Source organism: Dermacentor albipictus, chromosome 2 (genome assembly GCF_038994185.2).
Source record: "Dermacentor albipictus isolate Rhodes 1998 colony chromosome 2, USDA_Dalb.pri_finalv2, whole genome shotgun sequence".
Lineage (NCBI taxonomy): Eukaryota > Metazoa > Arthropoda > Arachnida > Ixodida > Ixodidae > Dermacentor > Dermacentor albipictus.
Window position 1 is genome coordinate 60,853,477 of NC_091822.1, and position 22,359 is coordinate 60,875,835.

A 22,359-nucleotide genomic window follows, 5' to 3' on the forward strand; every position below is an offset into this window, starting at 1 on the left:
ACCTGGCAAAGATGCATCACGGACTACCTTCAGGCATGTTTGAACTCTTTGCCTTTTGACGACCCGTTCTTGATCCGCAACTCTAAGTTATTTCAACACTAAAGAGTAGCCCACCGACATCTTGTTTTTCAATAGACGTGAAGGACCTGTTCTACAGTGTCCCGAGGCCAGCAGTGGTACAAGCTGTAGAAGAAGCCATCGACATGTTTGGCTACACCAAATTTCAGGATGTGTGCAAGTGCAGTATTTCTAATTTTGTGAACTTGCTAAAACTGTATCTACAGGGTGCGTTTATCGAATAGGGTGATAGCGTGTATGCGCAGAAGGATGGTATTGCTATTGGTTCCTGTATAGCTCCCGTGCTTTCCGACTTATTTTTGAGTATGGGAGACAGAAAACTTGCCATCTTGTTTGAAGAAACTAACATAACTACCTGTTTTAGATATGTTGACAATTATTTGGTGTGCATGGAAGAAAACCAAAGTGAACCAGTTAGCGTAGACACTGTTATCAGCATGTTCAAGAAAGTGCATGAAGGTCTAGAAATCATGTACGAGACTCCCGTCGAAGGTCGATTGCAGTACCTTGGCATAAACATTAGACTCAGCGGCTCCCACATGTGCTGGTGCTACAAAACTAGAGGAGAGAAAGAAATCCTGAGGTATGACTCTTGCGATTCTAAAATAATAAAAAGAGGCATCGCCAAGGCTTGCATCGGTCAAGCAGTTGAAAAATCATGCTGCCATGCCGTGGGGGAGAGCATTGATTTGCAAGTAAGCCGCTTAAGAAACAGTGGGTACCCGAACAGTATCGTGGTGCAAATCTGTGAAAACATGTTGCCTGAAATAAGAGCCAACAGGAAAAGGGAGATAACACCGGAAAAAGAAAAAAAGATTGAAAAAACATGTGGTGTTGCCTTACATGCATGGGTTGTCACAGAATAAAAAAGACAGCCCAACGCCATGATGTTCAACCATTGTTCTCCGCTCCGGAAAAACTAAAAGGCATGTGCAAGAGCGTGAACGCAAGATCCAAAGAGGGCAATCCAAGTGCTACAGTCTGTCAGACTAAGCACATGAAAAAGTACCGTATTTACACGATTGTAAGTCGACCACATTTAATAAATTTGAAAATCTGAAGTGAGGGGGTCGACTTACAATTGAAACCAAAACATGGCACCGCCAAAAAAAGCAGACCAACGGGAGCTACAACGTAGTTACAATTTTATGTTTGCTATATGGCCCTACCCATAGCTTTTCGCTATCCCGCATGTTTGTTTGCTTTTGGGAAGGGTTTTTCAACATTTTGGAAAGTTTTACAGTGCACGCAACACTTATCGGGGGTTGTCGATCGTTGATAGAAGCGCCGCTATTACCATTTGCGGCAGCACCCTCAGAACGGCGGCGCTTGCGGGGAGTATAGGTAGTTCATGGAAGAGCAGACACCGTTCGCGGGTTTTTCTTTCCCTGTTGAAATGCATGGGTTTAAAGCCTCCTATAATTGGTTTGACGCATTCTATTTGACTGCCGGCTACGTGCTACTTCCATGCTTCCTCAGTCGTCACGAGTGCTCCAGGTCCACTAATCGTTTGCCACTCGTTCACAGCAGCTTTCAAGAGGGCTGCCATCCTTTCCGCTGAAGAAACAAATCACTGCGCAGCGGGCCGCAAGTTCGATGTTTCTGAACGGGTGGTGCAAGAGTGGCGACTGCAGAGAAGCGAAATTTTCACCTGTGACGGCAAGTGAGAAATTTCCCATGTGCCGAAGGCTGGACGCTTTCCGGAGCTGTAGGCTAAGCTTGCGGTGTACATCACCGAAATGCGTGATCGGTCCCTGTGTGATCGGTCATGAAACAAGCCCGGACCTTCGCCTTTTAAGGACCTGCTCCGCTGAGAGTACGAGTGGCTGACGGCAGAAGACTCCATAATTACGCCAACCGGACCTGTCAAAAGAGCCTCCCTGATGGCTGCGTGTGGTTCGGTGCATTCGGCGGGGGCTGCTGTTCCACAAGGTGTCGTGGTGCGGTTGTTTGCCAAATGTGAAATTTTGCTGGACGGCGGCGCGCTGTGGGACCGTAGCAATGATGACAATGGCAGCACTAGTGAAGACGAGTAGTCCAGTGACAATGTCAGCTGCTAATAAATTTTCGTTATCAAATGTGCCCTCAGGTATGCTGTTTTTTTTTCTTGTCACGTGATATTGGGGGGTCGACTTACATTTGTGTAAATGCGGCATATGGAATGGGCTACTTCAGTGGGTGACGAAATCCCACTAGATTGCGGGAAAGTGTACATTGGGCAAACTGGACGCTATCTAAATGATAGGTTATGGGAGCACAAATACACGTGCCAGCTTCTGACAGCACCTAGCAACTTGGCTGCGCGCTGCAAACAATGCAAATGCTCTCCGCTACTAGAAAGCACCACAGTCATTGGCACATCAAAAACAAAAACAAAGCGAGAAATATGGGAGGCACTTGCGATAGCTAAAGAAAAAGAGATGTGCTTAAGCACTCCATCCATCGCGCTTATCGAAACTGAGGTCGAGTTTGCTGGGCGAACGGGTGCAAGTAAACAATGTATTTCTGGCTCAAAGTATGATCACATGTCGTCACCTTGTCACATCTTTTTATATCTCCCCCCCTCCCCCTGCACCATATCTCCTTGTATATAAAGGCGTTCTTTAACAGTATTAAACAGTTGGTAGCTGGCGCTATGTACGTCTGCGCCCTGTCCTTCACATTCGTCAGTGTAACACTAAGCGCAATATAATCATGAATGTTCACCGATAAAGTAATATTATAAATGGTATGTAGTTTTATGACGTCCAATTCTTTAGCAGGCTTATATCGAATTATGCCGTATATCGAACTGATAGGCTTATATTGCGAGTTCAATATAGCTGGGTTCGACTGTATTCAAGTGCCACGAAAATTGCATTGTTATAGCTGATAATTGTTATAACTGGGTTGCATGAAAAAAATCGAAATAGGGGGATGGCAGAGCTTATGTGAGAAAACTATAATGACGGGGAGGCCAGTGCTTCTCCTCACCACCTTCCTCCATCCGGCTGCTGATTGCGTTCACTTGTTTAACTACTTTCTGGGCGCTCCGATCTCGTGTAACAAACCATGGCTGTTGGCGTTAAAGAATGGCACAGCTACAGCAACTGCAAAGAAGGGTCATGAGTGGCAAGCAACACGCGAGCTCCACCAAAGGGGGCTTTTTAAATAAAGCGAGAAGGTTGCTGTAGCAGCCTGTCAGCTTGAGAAATCCAGAAGAAACGCTGGGGCGAGAACGCCACTGGCATCTTGCCACCTAGATACTTCTCACTGGCGTGCACGAGAAAACCTCATGTCCGTCAGCCTGAAGCTAGCCGACATTCTTCTCCAAGGCATCCAGGTGCTCCACGTAGTGCAGTGGAAATTTCCTTGCAAAAATGAAGCTCCAGAGGGACTGAATCATCTGCTGGGCCAGCTGTGAGGACAGCTTTGAGACAGTCTGCACTACCACGTCATTGCTGCCGTCGTCTGCCGCAAGCACGATCACGACGATTGCCTCATCGGTTAGAAGCACTTAGTTTCCAAATCTATAGCCATGCGGTTTCTTTTCACCCGCTGCGTTGTGCATTGCCATTGATCAGCGGGCAGATCAGCCATCTTCTCTTTCGGCAGCAGGTCAAACGAGGCTAAGAAACCACGTGGCCAGGAACGATTTCTACGCAACCACCAAAGACGAACGCGAACAATTAAAGCTGTTTACAGAACTGTGCTGAATGAGGATCCAGCTAGCAATCTGGGAGCAGTGCAGTTAGCATGGTCCATTCCTGTTTTGGGGAGGGTGGCGCGACGTATAGCTATGGGCGCAGCCCATCTATGTTTGGAGGGGTGGAAGGAGGACTGGAAAAAGGTATGTGGAGAAGGCTGGAAAATTAGTGTTGCGGAGGCTGTGGGGGCAGTGGGCCATTGTGCAGCGGGTCGAATTTCCCATTTTTTTTTTCATTTTTTTTTCAAAGATTTTGCATTTCGCTACCTTTCGGCATGGACACGCAGCAGCCAGACTTCATTATAACCGATAATGTGGCATCGAGGTATTGTAGTAAGCGGGCTATTTCGCCATGGAAAACATACAAAAGCTGACAGTGCAGCAGCTTCAAGCAGTGTGCCTACCAACTGGGAAAACTGGGAATTCTCAGGGATATTGAATAGTCTGGAAATACTAAGGGTAACCCTATGAATTTCTGCTTCTATGAGAGAAAATGAGCAATAGCTTTATTGAAAGGGAACAAAAGTCGTGGTAATACTGTCTCGAGTAACAGAGAGGAATTATAACAAATCCTCTTTGAAGCCATGTCGTCCATTGGAGGAGTTGCCAGTGTACCGTCAACGACGGACTTTCCGGATGCCTGATAGTTTGGACGGCTTTGCGGCACCACCACGTCCCCTATAGAGTCAATGTGTAAGAATGTCTGAAATTTTGGACACAAGAACCCTTCGCCGTCCGATCTTCCGAACTTCTTCACTGGTCCAAAATGGCAATAATCAAAGCCACCATCATCGCTGCCATTTTGATTACCTCGCTGCCTCGCACCGGCGCTCTTGCACACGGATCTGCTGGCAACCGTAGCGACCACCATGGCAATGCTAGGCCTAGCTGCTTTGACGTTCGCTATTAAGCCTCTTGCCGTTCTGTGCTGTGTTTTTCATTGAGAGAATTCGCAGGTGTCAGCAATGGCAGCGACTCCGCCTTTGTGGTCGTCGCGATTTGCTTTGAAGCATAGGAAGCATGACGCGTTGCTTAAGGGGGGACGCGGGTCTTGAAACGGCAAAAAATCACAAAAAAGTCGATTTTCGGGAAAGTGCATTTCGCTACGTTTATACATTCAAGAATCCCTCCGCGAAATCTAGAAGCTAAATCTAATCAGAAAATAATAAAAAATTGCGCTTAAAGAGGCCAGGGTGAACGCGAAATGAGCAAAATTTGGTCAAAAATGTTCAAACAGAGCCGTCGCCATTTGCGAACGCGGTGGCCAGTGGCCGCCATCTTGCGCTTGTTTTGAAGCTGTTTTCTTTGTGCGCACTTTGCACCAGTTCAAAATGGCGTCGGTGAAGGGAAACTGACGCTATCGCGTCATTTCTGAAGGATGCGTCCGTGCCGCCGATTGGCCAAAGCGCGCAGACCCCCCGCGCGCCTCGCTCCTATTGGTCTGGCGCTCTTTGGCGTGCACTCGACCGCTCTCGCGTTTTGCTACGTTTATCTTTGGTTTCATCGCGCCGCTGTCTGTGTTGTCTGTGTTTGTTCAGCAGCTTGCTTCACGACGACGTTTGATAAGGTGTTCATTTCGCTTGCCGGATGATTGGAAAAGATTGTTGTCTCAAGGCTACTACGCATCAAGCGGCTGTGGAATGCGCGACGGAAGGCGGCTAGGCCTGTCATACTCGCGGAGTTGCCGGTTGCTGGTCTGCCTGGACATTCTACCGGATCGAGTTCTGAGCTGCAAACCGGCACGTCTAGTGTCAACACTTCGTCCGCCCACACCATGCGTGTTGGCACAGATCATGCAGGCACCGTTTCCTTTACGACTGAAGAAAGTAGCGAGCGCCGGAAAACGTGCCTGGCGTCGCAGTCTGCAGTGGTTCAAGCTGCTGGGTGTTGACACGAGAGAGGACGTCAACGACAGTGGAAGTGAATTTGCAATCATGGATTTATCCGTCGTACAAGAGTTCCTTGGACTCTTGCTGTGTCCCGGGTGCGGCTAAGAAAGTGGTGATGCTTTCAAGGACCCTGCCAAGGAGTACGGGCTCTCAGCAATGTTCCAACAATGTTCTGTCGTCACAATGCTGCGAGAGCAAAGGGAGAGCCTGAACCTAGGCACCACTACAACTTGCCAGAACATGTGGCAGAAGCAATGCTGCCTGTATATACGCGGCTATTTGAAAAAACCCCGCTCCAGAGATGCCAGCGAGGCAAGACACAGAATTCGAATGAGAGCCTTCACTCAGTGATTTGGAGTGTCTCAAAGGAACAGCACGCATCTTTCTTTGCCATGCAAGCTGCTGTTGGGGAACCTGTCCTACGCTTCAACACTGGGAACCTGCTTGCGTCCACTGCAATTCTACAGCAGCTACACATGAACATTCCTGGCACTGCATCTCAGCGAGCAAAGGAGAAAGATGGCCATTGAAGTGCTAACTCCAACAAGAAGCCTCTTTGAGTGCAAGGAAGCTGGCCAAAAAGCAGCATAGAGATAGGATGCATCCAGTTTATGCCCCGGGTGAATTTCCTTGAGATTTTATTGGTATGTTCTCAATAAAGATGTTGCAGAATGTTTTTCCTTGATTTCTCAAAACAATTCTGACATACTTCCAATTTGGAGGTAAAATAGCTTCTGTCCTACTTCAGCTATCAGCATAATTTTTTTTTTTTGCCAGAAAGAGAAATGTATGCAGTAAGCAATATGCACCTTTTCAAAGCAGTACTCTTCTCAAAAAGGTTTTGAAATGGGTCACTTGCTTGACATGTCAAGATGGCATTTTTTTCTCACAACTTTGATGAGCTCTAACTCTTGCTCAGATTAGCCTAGAACATTGATTAATACCTTGTAACACTCGCTGAACATTCTAAATAGTCTTTATACTCAAATTACTGTGTTGGGGTTTTCTGTTTAGAGGCTAATTTTCCTCTAAACAAAAGAACCATCTTATACAATGTTTTTAGGATATATCAGAAACTACTTATCCTATGGTAAAATTAATTATATTTTGAGAATCTGCATATTAAAATACACCAAGTGTGAAAATTTCGTTCAGATCTGTCCACAAATAAAAAAGTAGTAGTTCAAGTGTAGCCTCCCCCCTTAATGCCGGATCCTGAGAGGCAGCTTCGCCTCAGTACAGCAATGTTACCTGCTGAAGCATATACCAAAGTATTGCGGTGAAGCATAACAAGAGTGGGAAGGGGCAATTGTCATGGGACACAGTATGTAGTCCTTAATTATACACATGTGCACCCGCCACCTCCTGCCACAGTATGAGTACTGATATGCCTAATAAGTGTACTGGCAGGCCTTCAGTACTTTTTTCAGTGTGTCTGTAGCGATTTGAGTTCTTAGAGGGCCCTTCACCAGGTCTGGCCATTTTGAGCTGACAAGTACTTCGCACACTATGCTCACTAACAATCGTGTCTGCTAAGTATTACGTTGCTATGTGTCGCGGAAAGAGCTGAAATTTCAAAATGAACGCCTTCTGCCCTTCTCCTCGAGGGCGCTGCACTGGCAGCCGGAGAGTCAACGTATATCACACAAGTACGCCTATGTGCATAACACTGCTGTGACGTCACTTGTAGTGACATGTGACATTGAGAATTATTCAAAGTAACATCTGTTATTTGTGTAATCTGTTGCTTCAAAAGATGAATTAAAGTTTAGAGAAATAATAAAACACACAAACCAAATGTCTGTGTGTTCTTGCTTTATTTCATACCGCAGCAAGAGAGATGTACTTCCGTTTTGTCTGCTTGTTCCCACATCGTGCAGTCGTGCATGCAGACAACGAAAGTATGTAATTTTCTACTATGTTCCATTGCGCGATCATGCGCTACGAACCGCTTGTGTCTGCATCAGACAGTGCCACAGTATTCGCGTAGTACTGGCTTATACCACTAGTCAGGTGCTCTTGTGCACAGCTTGCAAAATCATGTGCTGCACCAAATGAGACGAACGCAACAGCTTGCATGCAACGCATCAGCGGAAGTGCATGTTGGAATAAAAAGAGCGAGGGAAAGAAATGGAGGTGGAGCCCGTAACATATGCGTCACGCGATCCTCAAGCTCCGGCATGGGAGAACGCAGAGAAGGAATTTCACTTGCAGAGGCTAGGTGGGGAAAGTGGAGAGAGTCTCTCTCTTGGCAGTGGCCCTCGCCTCCTGAAATCATGGGTTCACAGTACTGAAACATTTCTACCTTGACTATTAATGAACCAACTTGAAAAAATTATTTCTGCAGAACGCTCCCTAAAGGGCACGTAACGACTTGCAGCGTATAACCAAAATTTTCTGTGTGGCCTGGCGAGGAGCCCTTTAAGGGCAGTAAAAGACATACATTCATTTTTTTTCGAGCTGCCAGATTTTTCGGACGTTTTCGCAGCCCCTAGTGAGTCTGAAAAATCGGATGTTGACTGTACAACTGACTAAAAGGATGCTTCAAATGGTCCATGGAGCGATCATGCGGTGAAAGGAGGATGATAACAGAAAGAACCTACGCGTTGAGGAATGAACGGAAAAGGAAGCGTGCTGCAACTTTGAGGGAGCTTGAGCTCAAAAAACAAAGTGTTGGCTGACGCCGAGATGCAGGTGTTCCTCATCCAAACCAAAATAAATTCTTGAAAGCACCGGAAACAAAACACTGAGGCATTGTGCGCAGGCTGAGAGTACCGTATAATGTGGAATATAGGTTGAGGCGGAATATAGGTCGACCCCCTTACATTGAAGCAAAGAAGTCAACATGAAAATTATAAGGCACAGAACTTCATTTTATTTACTGGTACCACCAGACTCGTGGCCTGCTTATTTGTTCGAGCTGTCTGAACTCTCGTCTGAAGACAACCGCTTCTCACTGGCTGCGTCCCACATGTCATCCTCGGTGCCATCCAAGGAGTTGCTAATGCAACACTTCCTGAATGCTCGCACCACCATATCGTTGGGCAGCGAGCGCCAAGCCAGCGACACCCATGTGGCCACAGTGGCGAGATGCGGCCTGCACAGCCGGCTGGTTGGGGTCGTCAAGTTGTCACCGTCCGTACACTGATTATACTGTTCATGGACACGGCCTTTCAAGGGTTTGTTTAGCACGACGTCCAATGGCTGAAGTGTTGACCTCATGCCTCCCGGAATGACGGCAAACTCCGTCCTCCCGTCGCGGAGTGGCTGCTTCACACCCGTAGTCAAGTGCCCGGGTCACCGATTCCAAACAGTCTTGATCCAATTGAGCATGAGGGCTTCATCCATATAGTTCTTTTTGTTCACGCGAACGACAACATCCTGTGGGAAAGCCTCTTTCAGCAGCATCTTCCTCTAGATTATGTATGGGGGCAGCTTTCGGCTGTCTGCTGTACACGCAAGCATCACCGTGAAGCGCGAATGCTCGTTCCCCGTTGAAAGAAGCTTGACTTCCTTCGCGCCGTGTTCGCACACTGTGGTGGACAACGGCATGTCGAACCACACCGGTGTTTCATCAGCGTTGCCGATCTGTCCCAACATGTAGCCATGCTGCTGCTGGAGATGGATAACATAGTGCTGGAATTCGACCAGCTCTGGCATCTTCTGGCAGATTGATGTGCGCTGTCGAAGTGCAAATCTCTTGCGTCACGTGAAGCGACAAACCCAGTAAGTGGAGCTCTTGAATTGTTCCTTGGACAGTTCGGATTCTCGGGCGATCACGATAGCTTTGATACGGATGAGTTCCGCTGTCACTGGCAAGGATCTGGCACCATGCTCGCGGACGAAATCCGCTACCTTGTCTTCGAGCTCCGGGTGCACAGCGCCCGCTTAAGGACGTCTTCTGTGCGTTGCAGGCAGACAGCTTGACTTTCTGCGTTTGCCAGTACCGGATGCTTTTTTCCGAGACGCCAAAGTGCCGCTGGGCGGACATGTTCCCATGCATTTCAGCATGTTCGATCGCTTTCTTTTTAAACGCTGCGGTGGACTGACGTCTAGTACTAGTACTAATTTTGTCGGTTGTCAGGAAATTAGCAGTGCCAGGAATGATTGCTGCACAAAAAGGGAAGATGGTGTCGGTCCAACTGAGTAGGCTGCGTCAACATTGGGCAGCGTTGGTCACCATGGAGGCAATAGTTTGACGTAGAAGTCTCATCTCATTACTTCTCTCCACCTTGCGGGTTTCCGCAGAACTACTACGTCAAACTCTTGCCTTTGCTTCGTGTTGTCGACAAATTCGACTTCGCCCTGCCATCTGCTAGCCGCCTGGTTAGCTCAGATGGTAGAGCGGCTGCCCCGTAAAGGCGGTGGTCCTGGGTTCGAGTCCCGGACCAGGACGAATTTTTCTTCAACTATGAGGCTTTTCTTTCGAGGAACCCGTTTGGGTTTCCTTTGTAGCAATTGCTACGAACAGGTGGATGTCTCATTTTCCCTTTATTCATTACTTCTCTCCACCTTGCGGGTTTCCGCAGAACTACTACGTCAAACTCTTGCCTTTGCTTCGTGTTGTTGACAAATTCGACTTCGCCCTGCCATCTGCTAGCCGCCTGGTTAGCTCAGATGGTAGAGCGGCTGCCCCGGAAAGGTGGTGGTCCCGGGTTCGAGTCCCGGACCAGGACGAATTTTTCTTCAACTATGAGGCTTTTCTTTCGAGGAACCCGTTTGGGTTTCCTTTGTAGCAATTGCTACGAACAGGTGGATGTCTCATTTTCCCTTTATTCATGGAGGCAATAACGATGCGGATGGCAAAAGATCTGCGCTTCTACATGTTTCCAGACGACTATTCGAATTATGCCAAGGGCTGGTATATGGAGGGGTGACCTTTTAGTAATATATTTGGAAAAAGCCTCGACCTATATTCCGCCCTATACGGTATGTCGGGACAGTTGAAGTTGTCTTACCAACTGTTGAGAAAGACTCTCACTTGTGACGATGTTCAGGCCTCATACCAATGAGCTTGCTATGAGTTGATAAAAATAACATGTTAGAAAATATTTGCTTCTGTATGCATCTCCTTTTTATTCGTATCTTGAGAATTTTGGACTTAATTTGCAATGGCTTTTGTACCATTTTTTTTAGTATATCTTATTTGGTGGGCATTTTACTAACCCTGCCCTTCTGTGTTCTTTTTGAATAAAATAAACACTAGTACTTACTGTTCAAACTGGATTAAGTCATTTTTCTATTTTTAACATACTTACTAGAGAGTGGCAGCATCAGGTGACGTGGTGCCAACCCGTCTTGACATAAAACGAAGTTCTGTGTCACTTGGGGAATTTTATAAAGGCACTCGAGGAAAACCTGGAAAACTCAGGGAATATGGAAATTTCAACTTGGTAGACACCCTGTTCTCATTGTTATAACCAATGTATTGTTAAAACCGGTATCGCTGCAAGTGGATTCGACTGTATTGAGTTTTAAGGGGGGACCTGGGCCTTGAGCAATACCATTATTGATATTGCTGCTAGAGGAATGAAATTTGTAGGTAATGTGTAATTTAATGTGCTTCATGCAAATATGTAATTAGTTTTTCTCTATATAATGAGAAAAATATTTTAGACAATTTTTCCTGTTCCCATGTTTTGGTATGACTGGCAGGAAAGGTATTGCAGCTACTCGAAACGCTGCTGAGGACTTTTCCTTTCTCTCCACACTAACAGCATGACAACAGTCCTTTTCAGGCGGGACACTGCTATTCATATAATACTCACTTTTTTCATCATGTTAATCAAACTTTCTGACCTTATTAAGGTTTTTGTGCCATTTCAAATGTATTTTTTTTCCAATAGGCCATTTACTTCTGAAGCTAAATGAAATTCATGAAACAAGAGAAAAATAACCGCGCTGTAAGAATTCATATTGCCATATGCCTAGTACTAGGAAACATAAGGAACACAATGGTAGGAATGCTTTTTTGATATAACTAATATTAGCAACTCTATAGCAATTCAATATTCACTGTTCCAAAGGGGAGTTCCCTACTGTCTGATCTAAAGGAGAACTGAAAAATTTTAGAGCTTAAATTCCAAAATCTGTTCCTACTCTTGTGTACTTTGCACATTCTGCTACGAGCCACAACAAAAATTATGGCTCTGCTTGCCTTGAAGGCAGAGATATTACTGCCGCAAATCAGCAAGAAGTGAAAAATTGGTGTTTTGAGAAAATGAGAAAAAAAAATTCACTTTTAATCAAAAGTGCAGAAAGAATTTCCCAATGTTTTGCAGTGAAAGTAGCTAAAAGCTACCAGGAATGTAGTTGCTCTGACTACAGCCACCGTAATATGGCAAAAACATAGTGTAGCGCCATTCGCCGATTCCCGGTGGCTTACATCGCGCACGCGGCAAGGTTGCTGTACAAGCGGGTCGAGCTCCATGCCGACGCGATTTCGCCGCAGCATGCGCACATGATAACGATCTTTATGGCGAGGCCAAATTCCCGTTCGATTTTGCCTACTGTGACGCTACCGCCGCACACCTTGCACTTGACAAACGACATCAATGTGTTCACTGAGTCCTGACGATAGCGAAGCCTGCCTCGGCGTCGACTGGCGCAGCTGCAACGCCGTCGGCGCGAGTGAAGAAATCCAACTTCCACTTTGTTGCTGGCATTGAAGCAAGAACTTGGAAGTTCTTTTGAGCATTCATCTCCCTCTGCAGCAAGTCCTCACGCTGCAACATTGCAGTGTCACGCCGAACGCGGCTGCTGTCCGGAACACTTTCACTTGTTGGTGAGCTGGTTAGGCCTACTTCAGCATCGTCCGCGGCTTCGGCATCACTTGCAGTTGGCGGCGGACGATGCGGACAATTATGTTTTTCGAAGGAATGGAATGCTTTTGAAGGTTATAAGCTGATCGCTTCTTCTTTTTTGCCAAAGTTGTGCCTCGTGGCGAACTTCCCCCGTGGATCGGACATCGTTGTGCGTTTGTTACAAACCTACGAGATGTGCTGTCGCATTGCCTGCGGAATCGAGAAGACAACAGGAACCTCGCGCAGCCAACCACAACACACATTTCTGGTCACGCGCTCTAGTTGATGAATGAGATTCTGCATTCGGACTTTTTTTGCTTCCTAGATTTTAACGTCGCCAGCGAGCTGGTGGAGTCACTTTTGGCAGGAAATTGAAGAAAGGCTCCTCTTTCCAACAAGACCAAGATGGCTGCGAACGCGCATGTAGATAAAGAGCTATGCGCCGCGATAAGAAGTGTTACTTTTGTGCAAACTTCAGCTCGCAGGGATGTTATAAATTGATATTGCAGGCAAAGTACTCTTCTGCAAGATGTGAAATATGGTGAATTAAAGGAATAGTAGCTGTAGGTATCGAACGTATATTTAAAAAATTGATTTTTCTTGAGATTTTTTCGCCTGAAGAGCCATGTCCCCCCTTAACTGTATGGTCTGGCAAGGTTGCCTGAATATACAGGGTCTGTCCTGAAAGTAGTAGGACTCATTTAAAAAAAAAATTTATTCATGGGAATAGTACAAACAATTAGAATTTTTATAAGTAGCACCCTTCTGCATCTACACACTGCTGCCTACGAGTTTTCCAGTTTTCTTACGCCTCCAGGATTGCCTGGACTGGAATGCTGTTTAGCTCCCTCGTCACTGCCTGTTGAACCACCTCTACCGATCTGTGATGCTTCCCCTTGAGCGTCAATTTCATTCTCGGGAATAGAAAAAAGTCTGGCGAGGCCAATTCAGTGCTGTAGGGGGGCTGAGGCAGCGTTTCCACCTTGTGCTGGGCAAGATACTCCACTACACGGAACGCTGTGTGGCTTGGCGTGTTGTCATGGTGCAGCCGCCAATTGTTGCCAATGGCTGGGCGTTCACGAACAATGCATTTTCGCAGTCTTTTGAGGACTTCCACGTAAAAAACTCCATCAACTGTTTGTCCGGGTGGTATGAACTCTTTGTGGATGACTCCATGTCGATAAAAAAAGCAAATGCGCATGGACTTTTGCTTGGATTTTCTCATTCGTGCTTTCTTGGGGCGTGGGAAAGAAGGGGTGGGCCATTCTGAGCTCTGCCGCTATCTCCGGGTTGTAATCAAGCACTCACGTCTCATCACCGGACACTGCATTGTCCAAAAAGTAGCGGTCCTCATTCACATGATGAAGATCCTGCCAGATCGCTTCCCGGTTGGCTTTTTGCTCCTCTGACAACACTCGCGGCACGAACTTTGCACACACGTTCCTCATGGCTAAGTTTTCTGTCACGATCTCAAAAACATGGGTTTGAGGAATGTTCAAGTCATCAGCAATCATTCTTCTACGAATCATCAGCAATCACTCATCCTACGATCACTGTTCAGTATATTTTTCACTCCAACACATTTTCGTTGGTCTTGCTAGTCAAAGGGCGCCTGGAGTGGTCGTCGTCTTCCGCTCTTTCTCTACCTTCTCGGAACAGCTTGTGCCACTCAAAAACACCTGATCTATCCATGGCGACGTCACCCTAGGCCTCCTTAATCACGTTGCGAGTCTCTTTTTCCGCTTTACCATGCTTTACACAATACTTGATCGTGTATCACTGATCCAATGAATGCTGCATGATTCTCCGTGACGAGGCGTTTCGACAGGGGTTCACAGTACAAGCGACCTGCTCTCTTTGACGGTCGAGAGCCGACTGCTGATTTTTCCCAGCGTTCCCAATATCCCATTTCACCGATCCTGCGTGTGCAGACCGCCTCTTGTCCACCCGTTTGCCCTGGAAAAAAACCAGTCCTACTACTTTCAGAACAGACCCTGTACAGTGGAATCCCATTGATATGTTCGTCGCTGTGGAATTTCTCTTACAGCTACGTCGCATTCTCATGGTCCCGACCTAAAGCCCATTGACTTCTATGTATTTGGTTTCCCGTGTGATACATAGTCATTCTGTGATGTATGCATCTTATGTTGCAGAGGCAACATAAGTACAAAAGGCCGGTATCATGGTCCCGACCTAAAGCCCATTGACTTCTATGTATTTGGTTTCCCGTGTGATACATAGTCATTCTGTGATGTATGCATCTTATGTTGCAGAGGCAACATAAGTACAAAAGGCCGGTAGTATGTGATGGTCAATCTCTATAGGCTTGTAACAACGCGCTTGTAGACTTTGTCAGTTCCACGAAGTCAGCTTCGCCACTATACAGCCAAGTTATGTGGTGAAGGATGTCAAGAGTTAAAGAGCCCACTGTCACAGAGCATTAAACATGTCCCTCAATTATGCACGCTTGCATAGCCATTTCTGACCTTGCTGTGGGGACTTACGGACTCCCTGACTGTTACGTTTTCTCAGTTGTTACATTATTTTTCCACATTTGCTTGGAAAATGCATCGTAAGGGTGCTACCCTATATGATGCGGGTCAGATTTTACCAAGCACCGGATACATTTTAAAGGATTATTTTAATGTGCTCGCATTCTTAAGGTATTTAAAATTTTTTCCTGGGGCTAACTATCTGCCTATGTTTGTCTGTAACCGTTTTCCCGCCTACCCGTGTTGCTGTGTAGTCCATAATTGAATGCGTAGCACATCAGGCTGCTGTGCTGAGGGAAGTGCTGTGCTTGAAACCAACCGTCAAACCTGCTTGGGTAAGTGAGTATGTGGCAATGTGAACACACGTGCCGCTCTTTAACAAACCTCTTTCACGCTGACTTGGACCACTGGGTATGTGCCAGTAGTTGTGTGCCACTCTTCAATGAACGTCTTTGATGCCAACTTGGTGGCTATGTATGCGTCGCTGGGAAGGTGCCGCCTCTACTAGGACGAAACAGATTCTTTAAATTTTTTGGTGGTGAGCGGAATCAAACCCACGTAACGAGGGATCCTCAAGGACAGCAGCCCAACGCTTCACCAGGCTGTGTCACAAATGCACTTAATATGTGACGCTTTTCAATTTTTATCCTTCACACCAATGTTTTAGTGAGGTGTGCCGTGAATGCACTGCGTATGTTCCGCTCTTCAACGAACCTCTCGCTAATGTGGCTGGGTATGCAGCAAGGGGACAATTCTCAATGTTTGCCGGCATGGGCGCACCATGCTTCTCGTCTCGGAGGCCACGCACAGACTTTCCGGCAGCACCATTAGATGGTGTAGCCCGTTCAGAAAGAAGCGCTAGAGGGAAGCCCGGTTGCCACATTACGTGTTTCTCAGCGTTTGCATGCACCAATGTGCCATTCATTTTGAAGGCTACACGCCAGCCCTGCATCGACAGCACTAGATGGCACCGAGTTTTCTTAGGAAAGTGCGAAAGAGGAGGCCTGCTGCATGCAGTGCATGCCTTACACATAACTCGTTTTGACGGGGGCAATATGGTGTGCTGCTGCTGCTATATTGATTCAATGCTGAATGCATTACCGTCGACAGTCATTGTGGGATGGGTTCTGCTGATTTCTTTTGTCATTGACGAGCGGCACATACCAGTGTCGCATACCTAGTGCCTTAAGTTGGTCCGGTGGTTAGCTTCGAACCCAATTCCCTTAGCACAGCGGCTCGATGCTCTACCCAATAGACCATGGACCTTCCGGAGACCCAACTTGGCAGGAAGGTGGTTAGACACAGACAGACAGATATAAAGAAGGAAAGAACGAACGAACGAACTGTAAAGTACATGACGTATCTTAAGAATGCTGATCATATTAAAAAGATTTTCTCACATTTTTGTCTGGTTGCTTGTTTGCCTTTTGCCCTGCTTACAGGAAAGTGCTGCCGCGGCTCTTCCGCAAGCGGCTCTACATGTTCCTCAAGCATGCCCTCTCCAGCTGGCCACTGGACAGCTCCTTTCGCCTGGTGAGTGTGTGTGTCCGTGCAGCTCACATCTGGTCAGGGCTTCCCATCTTCCCCGAACAACACCTTCGTGCTCACATGCTGCCATGTTTTAGCACAAGTGCACTATGGTCATCAAAATTCAAACAGTAGGCTTTTGGCTGGAAATTTTTCTAACGTTCATTAATCTGAAAGATTATTAATATAAAGCTTGTACTGTAAAGGCTTTGGTTATTCGACCCTCATTAATTTGGAAGATTGGATAATTTGGACTTGTCGTCTGGTCCTGGCATATGTATTCATTATTTAATGGAATGAAAGTCTCGTTAATTTGGACATATTTGGTCGAACATTGGCTAATTTGGAGTACTCTCGGAGTTCAGTTAACGCAGAGCGACGCATAAGAGCAATGGCACTAGCATCCAACAAAACAAAGCTGTAAAGTGTGAATCGCCATAGTCATCAGTGAAAATCGCACCTGATTGACAGCAACGCCGGAACACTTCATGCCTATTTGTGCCTTTAAAGCCTTTATTATTGCATTTAATGCCGCGTATAATGCCTTGTCAGCCGTTTGCCTTCAAACTGCGTAGTCACCATCTGTGATTGTCTTGATAGCAATCTCATTCGTCCACAGTTGTTGCAGTTTCGATGCGACTCTGTGCATGTGTCAGTCGCTTGCCTTCAGAACCGCAAGGTCACCGTCCAGGATTGCGTTGATAGTGGCCATGCTTTCATCCGCCACAGTTGTGGCAATATGTATCGTTTTGATTCGGAGCAAAGCTGTCGAGGATGAAGAGCGCTGGCTGCATCGTAATGGCGACCAGCACACTGGCGAAAAAATAATCGGTATGTGCGCGGGGTAGTAAAAGGTGTGCCTCAGGTGAAGATGTACGCTCTCACCAAGCTGGGAAGGAAGTTGCGAGGCCTTTGCCGCTGTGAGCTCTAATTAGTCACAAGATGACTAGAGTTGCAGCTTCTGCACTAACCTTGTGCTAACTAGAAACAGGATTTGCTGATTCATTCAATAAATAAAGGCTTGTTGGTTCAGTAAATAAAGGCTTGGTGGTGTAGTAAGCAATGTTTATTGCTTTCTTGATACCCTCAATAATTCACCATCAAATTAAATTGGACATTCTTTTTTGCTCCTGGGAAATCCGAATTAACAAGATTTTACTGTAGTAACAAGAATTTACTGTAGCGGCACAGTGCCTTGCTGTTTGTTGTTTTCTGGGCAACGGCTACCAACATGTGGCAGCTTCCCTAACCAAAAGATTTTCCTGTTGGTGAGAGGAGGAGCCTGAGCGATGTATCTGTGCTTTCAGCCAGCTGTTGTTGTGCGGGCTGGCCAGAGCCTGTTGCCTTGGTTGCCGACACAAACATTGGCTACGGTTAGTTTTTCACAAAATATAGAGGCTGCTTGAGCCAGTTGAGGTCTTAATTGTAACATTTGATGACCAGCAACGACCACTGTAAAACCTCTAGCGCGAAGAACTACGTGCAGCATCGAGCTGCTGCTGGTGCTGCTGCACTTGGAGATTGCTTGACAACGTCACGTGCTTTGCAGACTAAACAGCATGAATGGCAGCCTATCTTCTTTCTTGTGGGACTGGACAGGATGAGAAGGTAGAATGTTTACAAATGTGTGTATTTTGCTATATTCAGCTATTGCTTAAGGCGCCGTCTGCTGTGGCTTCGAAAAGAAGCAAGCTAGGCTTAGCGGCGATGTTGGCATTGAGCCAACAGTGGCGGGCAGTGGCGAGCCAGTTGTGTGATCATTCTGACGAGCTGGCATCAGCTTTTAGGACATTGTGTAGCATACTGTTATGGAAAGCTTGCTACTAGTATGTTTTTAGCTGGAGAGAATGTGTATTTCCGCGATTTTTGTAAGAGGCTGTGAAAAGTTCAAAAGTACGCTGCTGCACGCGTGTGATATCGCAGCATATTCAATTCTATATGCCTTACCTAGACAAAATTTCACCCATATTTTGTCTATTGAAGCCAAATATTCTCTTATAGGCGGGTCTGTTAAAAGGGGAAGTTGTTAAATTATGGGGTTTTACTTGACAAAACCACAATCTGATTATGAGGCATGCTGTAGTGGGGGACTCTGGAATAATTTGGACCATCTGGGGTTCTTTAATGTGCACCTAAATCTAAGTACACGAGTGTTTTCGCATTTTGCCCCCATTTATATGTGGCCACCGTGGCCGGAATTTGATCCCACAACCTGGTGCTTGGCAGCCCAACAAAGGGGAAGTGGTTGTAAGAACAATTTGGGCAGACGAAACTACCGTATTTACTCAATTCTAACGCACCTTTGATTGTAATGCGCACCCGTTTGCCGTGACCTAAAGAAAGAAAAGTCCTCTACAGTACTGTGCACCTCATTCTTTTATACAGAAAATTTCTGTATTCTCCCATTTCTCCCATTTCTCCCATTTCTCCACTTTCTCCCATTTGGAAAAAACAAAAGATTTACTCCCAATGCACTAAAGTTGAGATAAATAAAAAAAGTCGCAGTTTTGCCCGAAAGGCGAAGATCAATTACGATAGCAAATTAGTAGGCAGCTATGTGAAAAGTAAGGATAGTTGTTTTATCGGCTTTATAAACTTTTAAACATTTGCTTACTAACTAAATTAACAAGCATGGTGTAAAGTTTGCACAATCAAACATGAATACCTCTCACTCAATGACCACAGAAGCTCTTTAAATGCTGGAATGAGAAAGTGCGTTAGTAGGAGCGAGGCAATTGACCTTTGTGCAGCCTCTCACCTCAACGTGAACGAAGCGACGATAACACTGCGTGGTGTGCCTAGATGTGTAGACCGTGTAGACTCTTGTCTCCGTTGCAGATCGCTTTCAAGATAGGGGCCATGCGGCCACGCCGCATGTAGCAGCCTTCCGTGTAGTACAACTCTGCTGTTTGCGCCAGTCTTGCACGTAAGTCTCGAGAACTCCGAACGCCCGTGATGCGACCCGATTTTCGTCCGTCTCCACACATGTGATCACTTTCCTTTTAATTGTGGCATCATGATGAATTCGGCGTGTCTTTGCAGTCGGCGGTTCCATGCTAGTAGAGCAAATGCAAAAAACGGGAAAACAGACTGTGCACTAACCTTAGTCGAAGGAAGCATTGCCTAAGCACACATACTACAGCACATGGAGAAAGCTACGGCAGCTAGGCTCAAAGCGCGTAAGAGGCGGCCATTTTGAAATGCCAATGGCAATATGGTAGCACAGATTTAGGGTTGTACTTGATTCTAACACGCACACAATTTTTGGACCCGTTTTATCGGGAAAAAAGTGCACGTTAGATTCGAGTAAATACAGTAAATAATAAGTATGGTTTGTTATATCTGAAAGCATGTTGTATGTGGATTCAATGAATGAGCTTGAACTGTACTTCGTTGTTCCGTCAGTAGAACACTCGTGTATAGGTAAGCTAAAGCTCACTCATCGCAACAATTGGTGCAACTGTCACTACTCAATAAGACTACATAAGCGTCTAGCCTCGGAGCGTGGAACATGCCCTTCACTACGATGCCCGTGTTCTTTGTTGGCTCATATGCGATCAGTTTAGATTGTCACAGGATGTCATTTTTTCTTTCATGGTTGATTATGGCCTAACTGATCGAGATGGAGGCGGGCTTTCATCATTGCTCAGCTATCTTGAAACAACACTTGTACTGCTCTGGCCTTTCTCGTGCCTCCGTAACATTCCTAATTTTTTCTACATGTTTGCAGCCCCTGGAGACATGGCTGAGTTTCATCCAACCCTGGAGGTACGCCTCCTCACACAACAAGCTTGGTGACCGGCAGAAGTCGCACGGCCAGGGCGTCGAAGCCCACTGGTCAGTACGAAAAGCTTTCGTATTGCCCATCCATCATTGTGGTTCAGCGACTGTGGCGCTTTGCTGCAAAGTTGGTTCCCTGCTCTGGTGGCAGCATTTTGATTTGGAGAGAGCAAAAAGAAAAGAAAAGGATGCTTGTGTACCATGGCTTTGGTACGCTTGCAGCCATATTACCAAACCAGTGGAAGCACGAACACACTGTGAAGAACGGATGAAGAGCACGAAATTACCACCAAACTAGTCCAGCAGTCATCCTTTATCACTCGCCCTTTCTTGCCTTTGACTTTGCAGCTATGCTGACGAAAGGGCTGCAAGCCCATGCCGGCATACAGCCTGCCTTCCTGTCTTAATAGTATGCGTCTTAGGCATGTTAACCCTTTGAGGGTCAATTTGTTTTCCCAAGTGTGATCCTCCAGGGTTATTTTGTTAGTTGCATTTTTTTGCAATTTGCAATTTTTTTTTATTGCAGATTGAAAATGTTTATACTGACCTACTTCGAAAAAAATTTAAAACTTTTTTAGAATGACCAAGTGACAACAGTATATTTTTGTTTAGTAGAGTGCATTGTTTATTCATGAATGCGGATTGGCTTGCATTCATGCTGGAATAAAAAAAGTAGATACACTCAAATAGATATACAGTCAAACCTCGATATATCGAACAGTGCGGTGATCGAGAAATAGTTAGACATAGCCAGAAGTAGATACATAACATCGTGTAAAAGACGCATAAAAAAATTTCTACATATCAATCGATGAATCCTGGGCATGATCGGGGATTGTTGTATGGAGTGTGCGTTCGTTTGCGCTGCGCGCAATTGGCGTAGGCCGTGCGAAGTTGGGGCGGCTTAGGCTAAATGCGTGCAGCGCAACCAAACATGCGTTCCGAACATACGATCCCTGATCGCGCCCATATCATGGCGCAGGTAATGCGCACTTGAAGCTTCACACAAAGTATTTATTTATCTGGCTGAAAGTACTGCTGCAGTGTAGCTTGCTTCTTATTAGCAGCCGCGTGCTTAAACACGGAGTCCTCAACATAGTCTTAATGATCCACAAGCGATAGGCCAGTGCCTTCTATTGTGCCGCAGTAGCGGCAAAGAAGGGCCAAAGCAGTTACAGTCTCATTCGAAGTCGGGAGCGGGGCAGCATCAGCGCTTGCAGGATCAACCTCAGCAGCTTCTTCGTTTGGCTGCTACTTCTGCTGCAATCTCCAAGTCTGTCAATCGAAGCATATTGAAACCTGTCAGTAACAAAGTATTAAGTGGCTTCTGCCAAGGCCTCTATGAGCGACCCCAGTGAGCGCGCGCTGCCGCACGTCTTTGTGGATACAAACCACCAGTCCTCGCGAGATGCGGCAGGCGCAGAGCGCGGCACCGAGGAAGAGTCAGTGTGACAAATGCAGTCGGGAACGCCCATCGCGCACGACGACTGCCTGCGAGGGTGTTGTGGAAAAGCTCACTGCCTGCCAACAGAGCGGACATGGTCTGGGGTGGTGGAGTACGATATATATAGTTTACCTCCGACCCCGATCAAAATACAAAATTTAAGATGCATGCTATTTTCCAGGTGATATAGAAAGTATTCGATATCGAGGTTTGACTGTATTCCGTTCGGCACTTGGGTATGCTCCGCATCGGAGGAATCACTGCTCGACTCACTTTCAACAGAGCAAACAGCCTGCACGCCCGTAGTGTAATTAATCCGTGCGTGCAAATCCACGCAAGAAAACTGTTTGTTTGTTCACCTGTCAGAAAAACCAAACAAGGCAGAAATTTGCAGTAATACATTGTCCCATAGCCAGTTAGGGGCAATCAGTTTTTGCAAGTCTCAAGAAAAGAAATACAGGCATGGCAGCATCGTTCGTACAGTCGAATCTCGTTAATTTAAACACCTTGATTGAAACTTTTGGTTTATTCAAACTAACGCTGTAGTTTCGTCAAAGTTATGTGTATTTAAGTGGGTGAAAACGCCCGGTCATTCGAACGTGCAAGCATTTGCAACAGTCAATTACAACATACTGCAATCTGACAATCCTCAGCAGCGCGC

At 46.2% G+C, this 22,359-nt stretch overlaps 1 protein-coding gene and 1 non-coding gene across 4 annotated transcripts in view; both read left to right on the plus strand.

Moving 5' to 3' along the window:
- LOC135909001 (sphingomyelin phosphodiesterase 4) overlaps positions 1-22,359 on the plus strand; it is a 178,151-nt gene that overhangs the window by 86,264 nt on the left and 69,528 nt on the right. For all 3 annotated transcript variants that reach the window (XM_065440865.2, XM_065440868.1, XM_065440866.2), the window contains exons 9-10: positions 16,390-16,480; positions 20,205-20,311. In XM_065440865.2, coding sequence (XP_065296937.1) covers positions 16,390-16,480; positions 20,205-20,311 — 198 coding nt within the window. The remainder of the gene's footprint in view (positions 1-16,389; positions 16,481-20,204; positions 20,312-22,359) is intronic.
- Positions 9,974-10,048, plus strand: TRNAY-GUA (transfer RNA tyrosine (anticodon GUA)). Its single transcript has one exon. It is a non-coding gene; the product is annotated as a tRNA-Tyr (tRNA).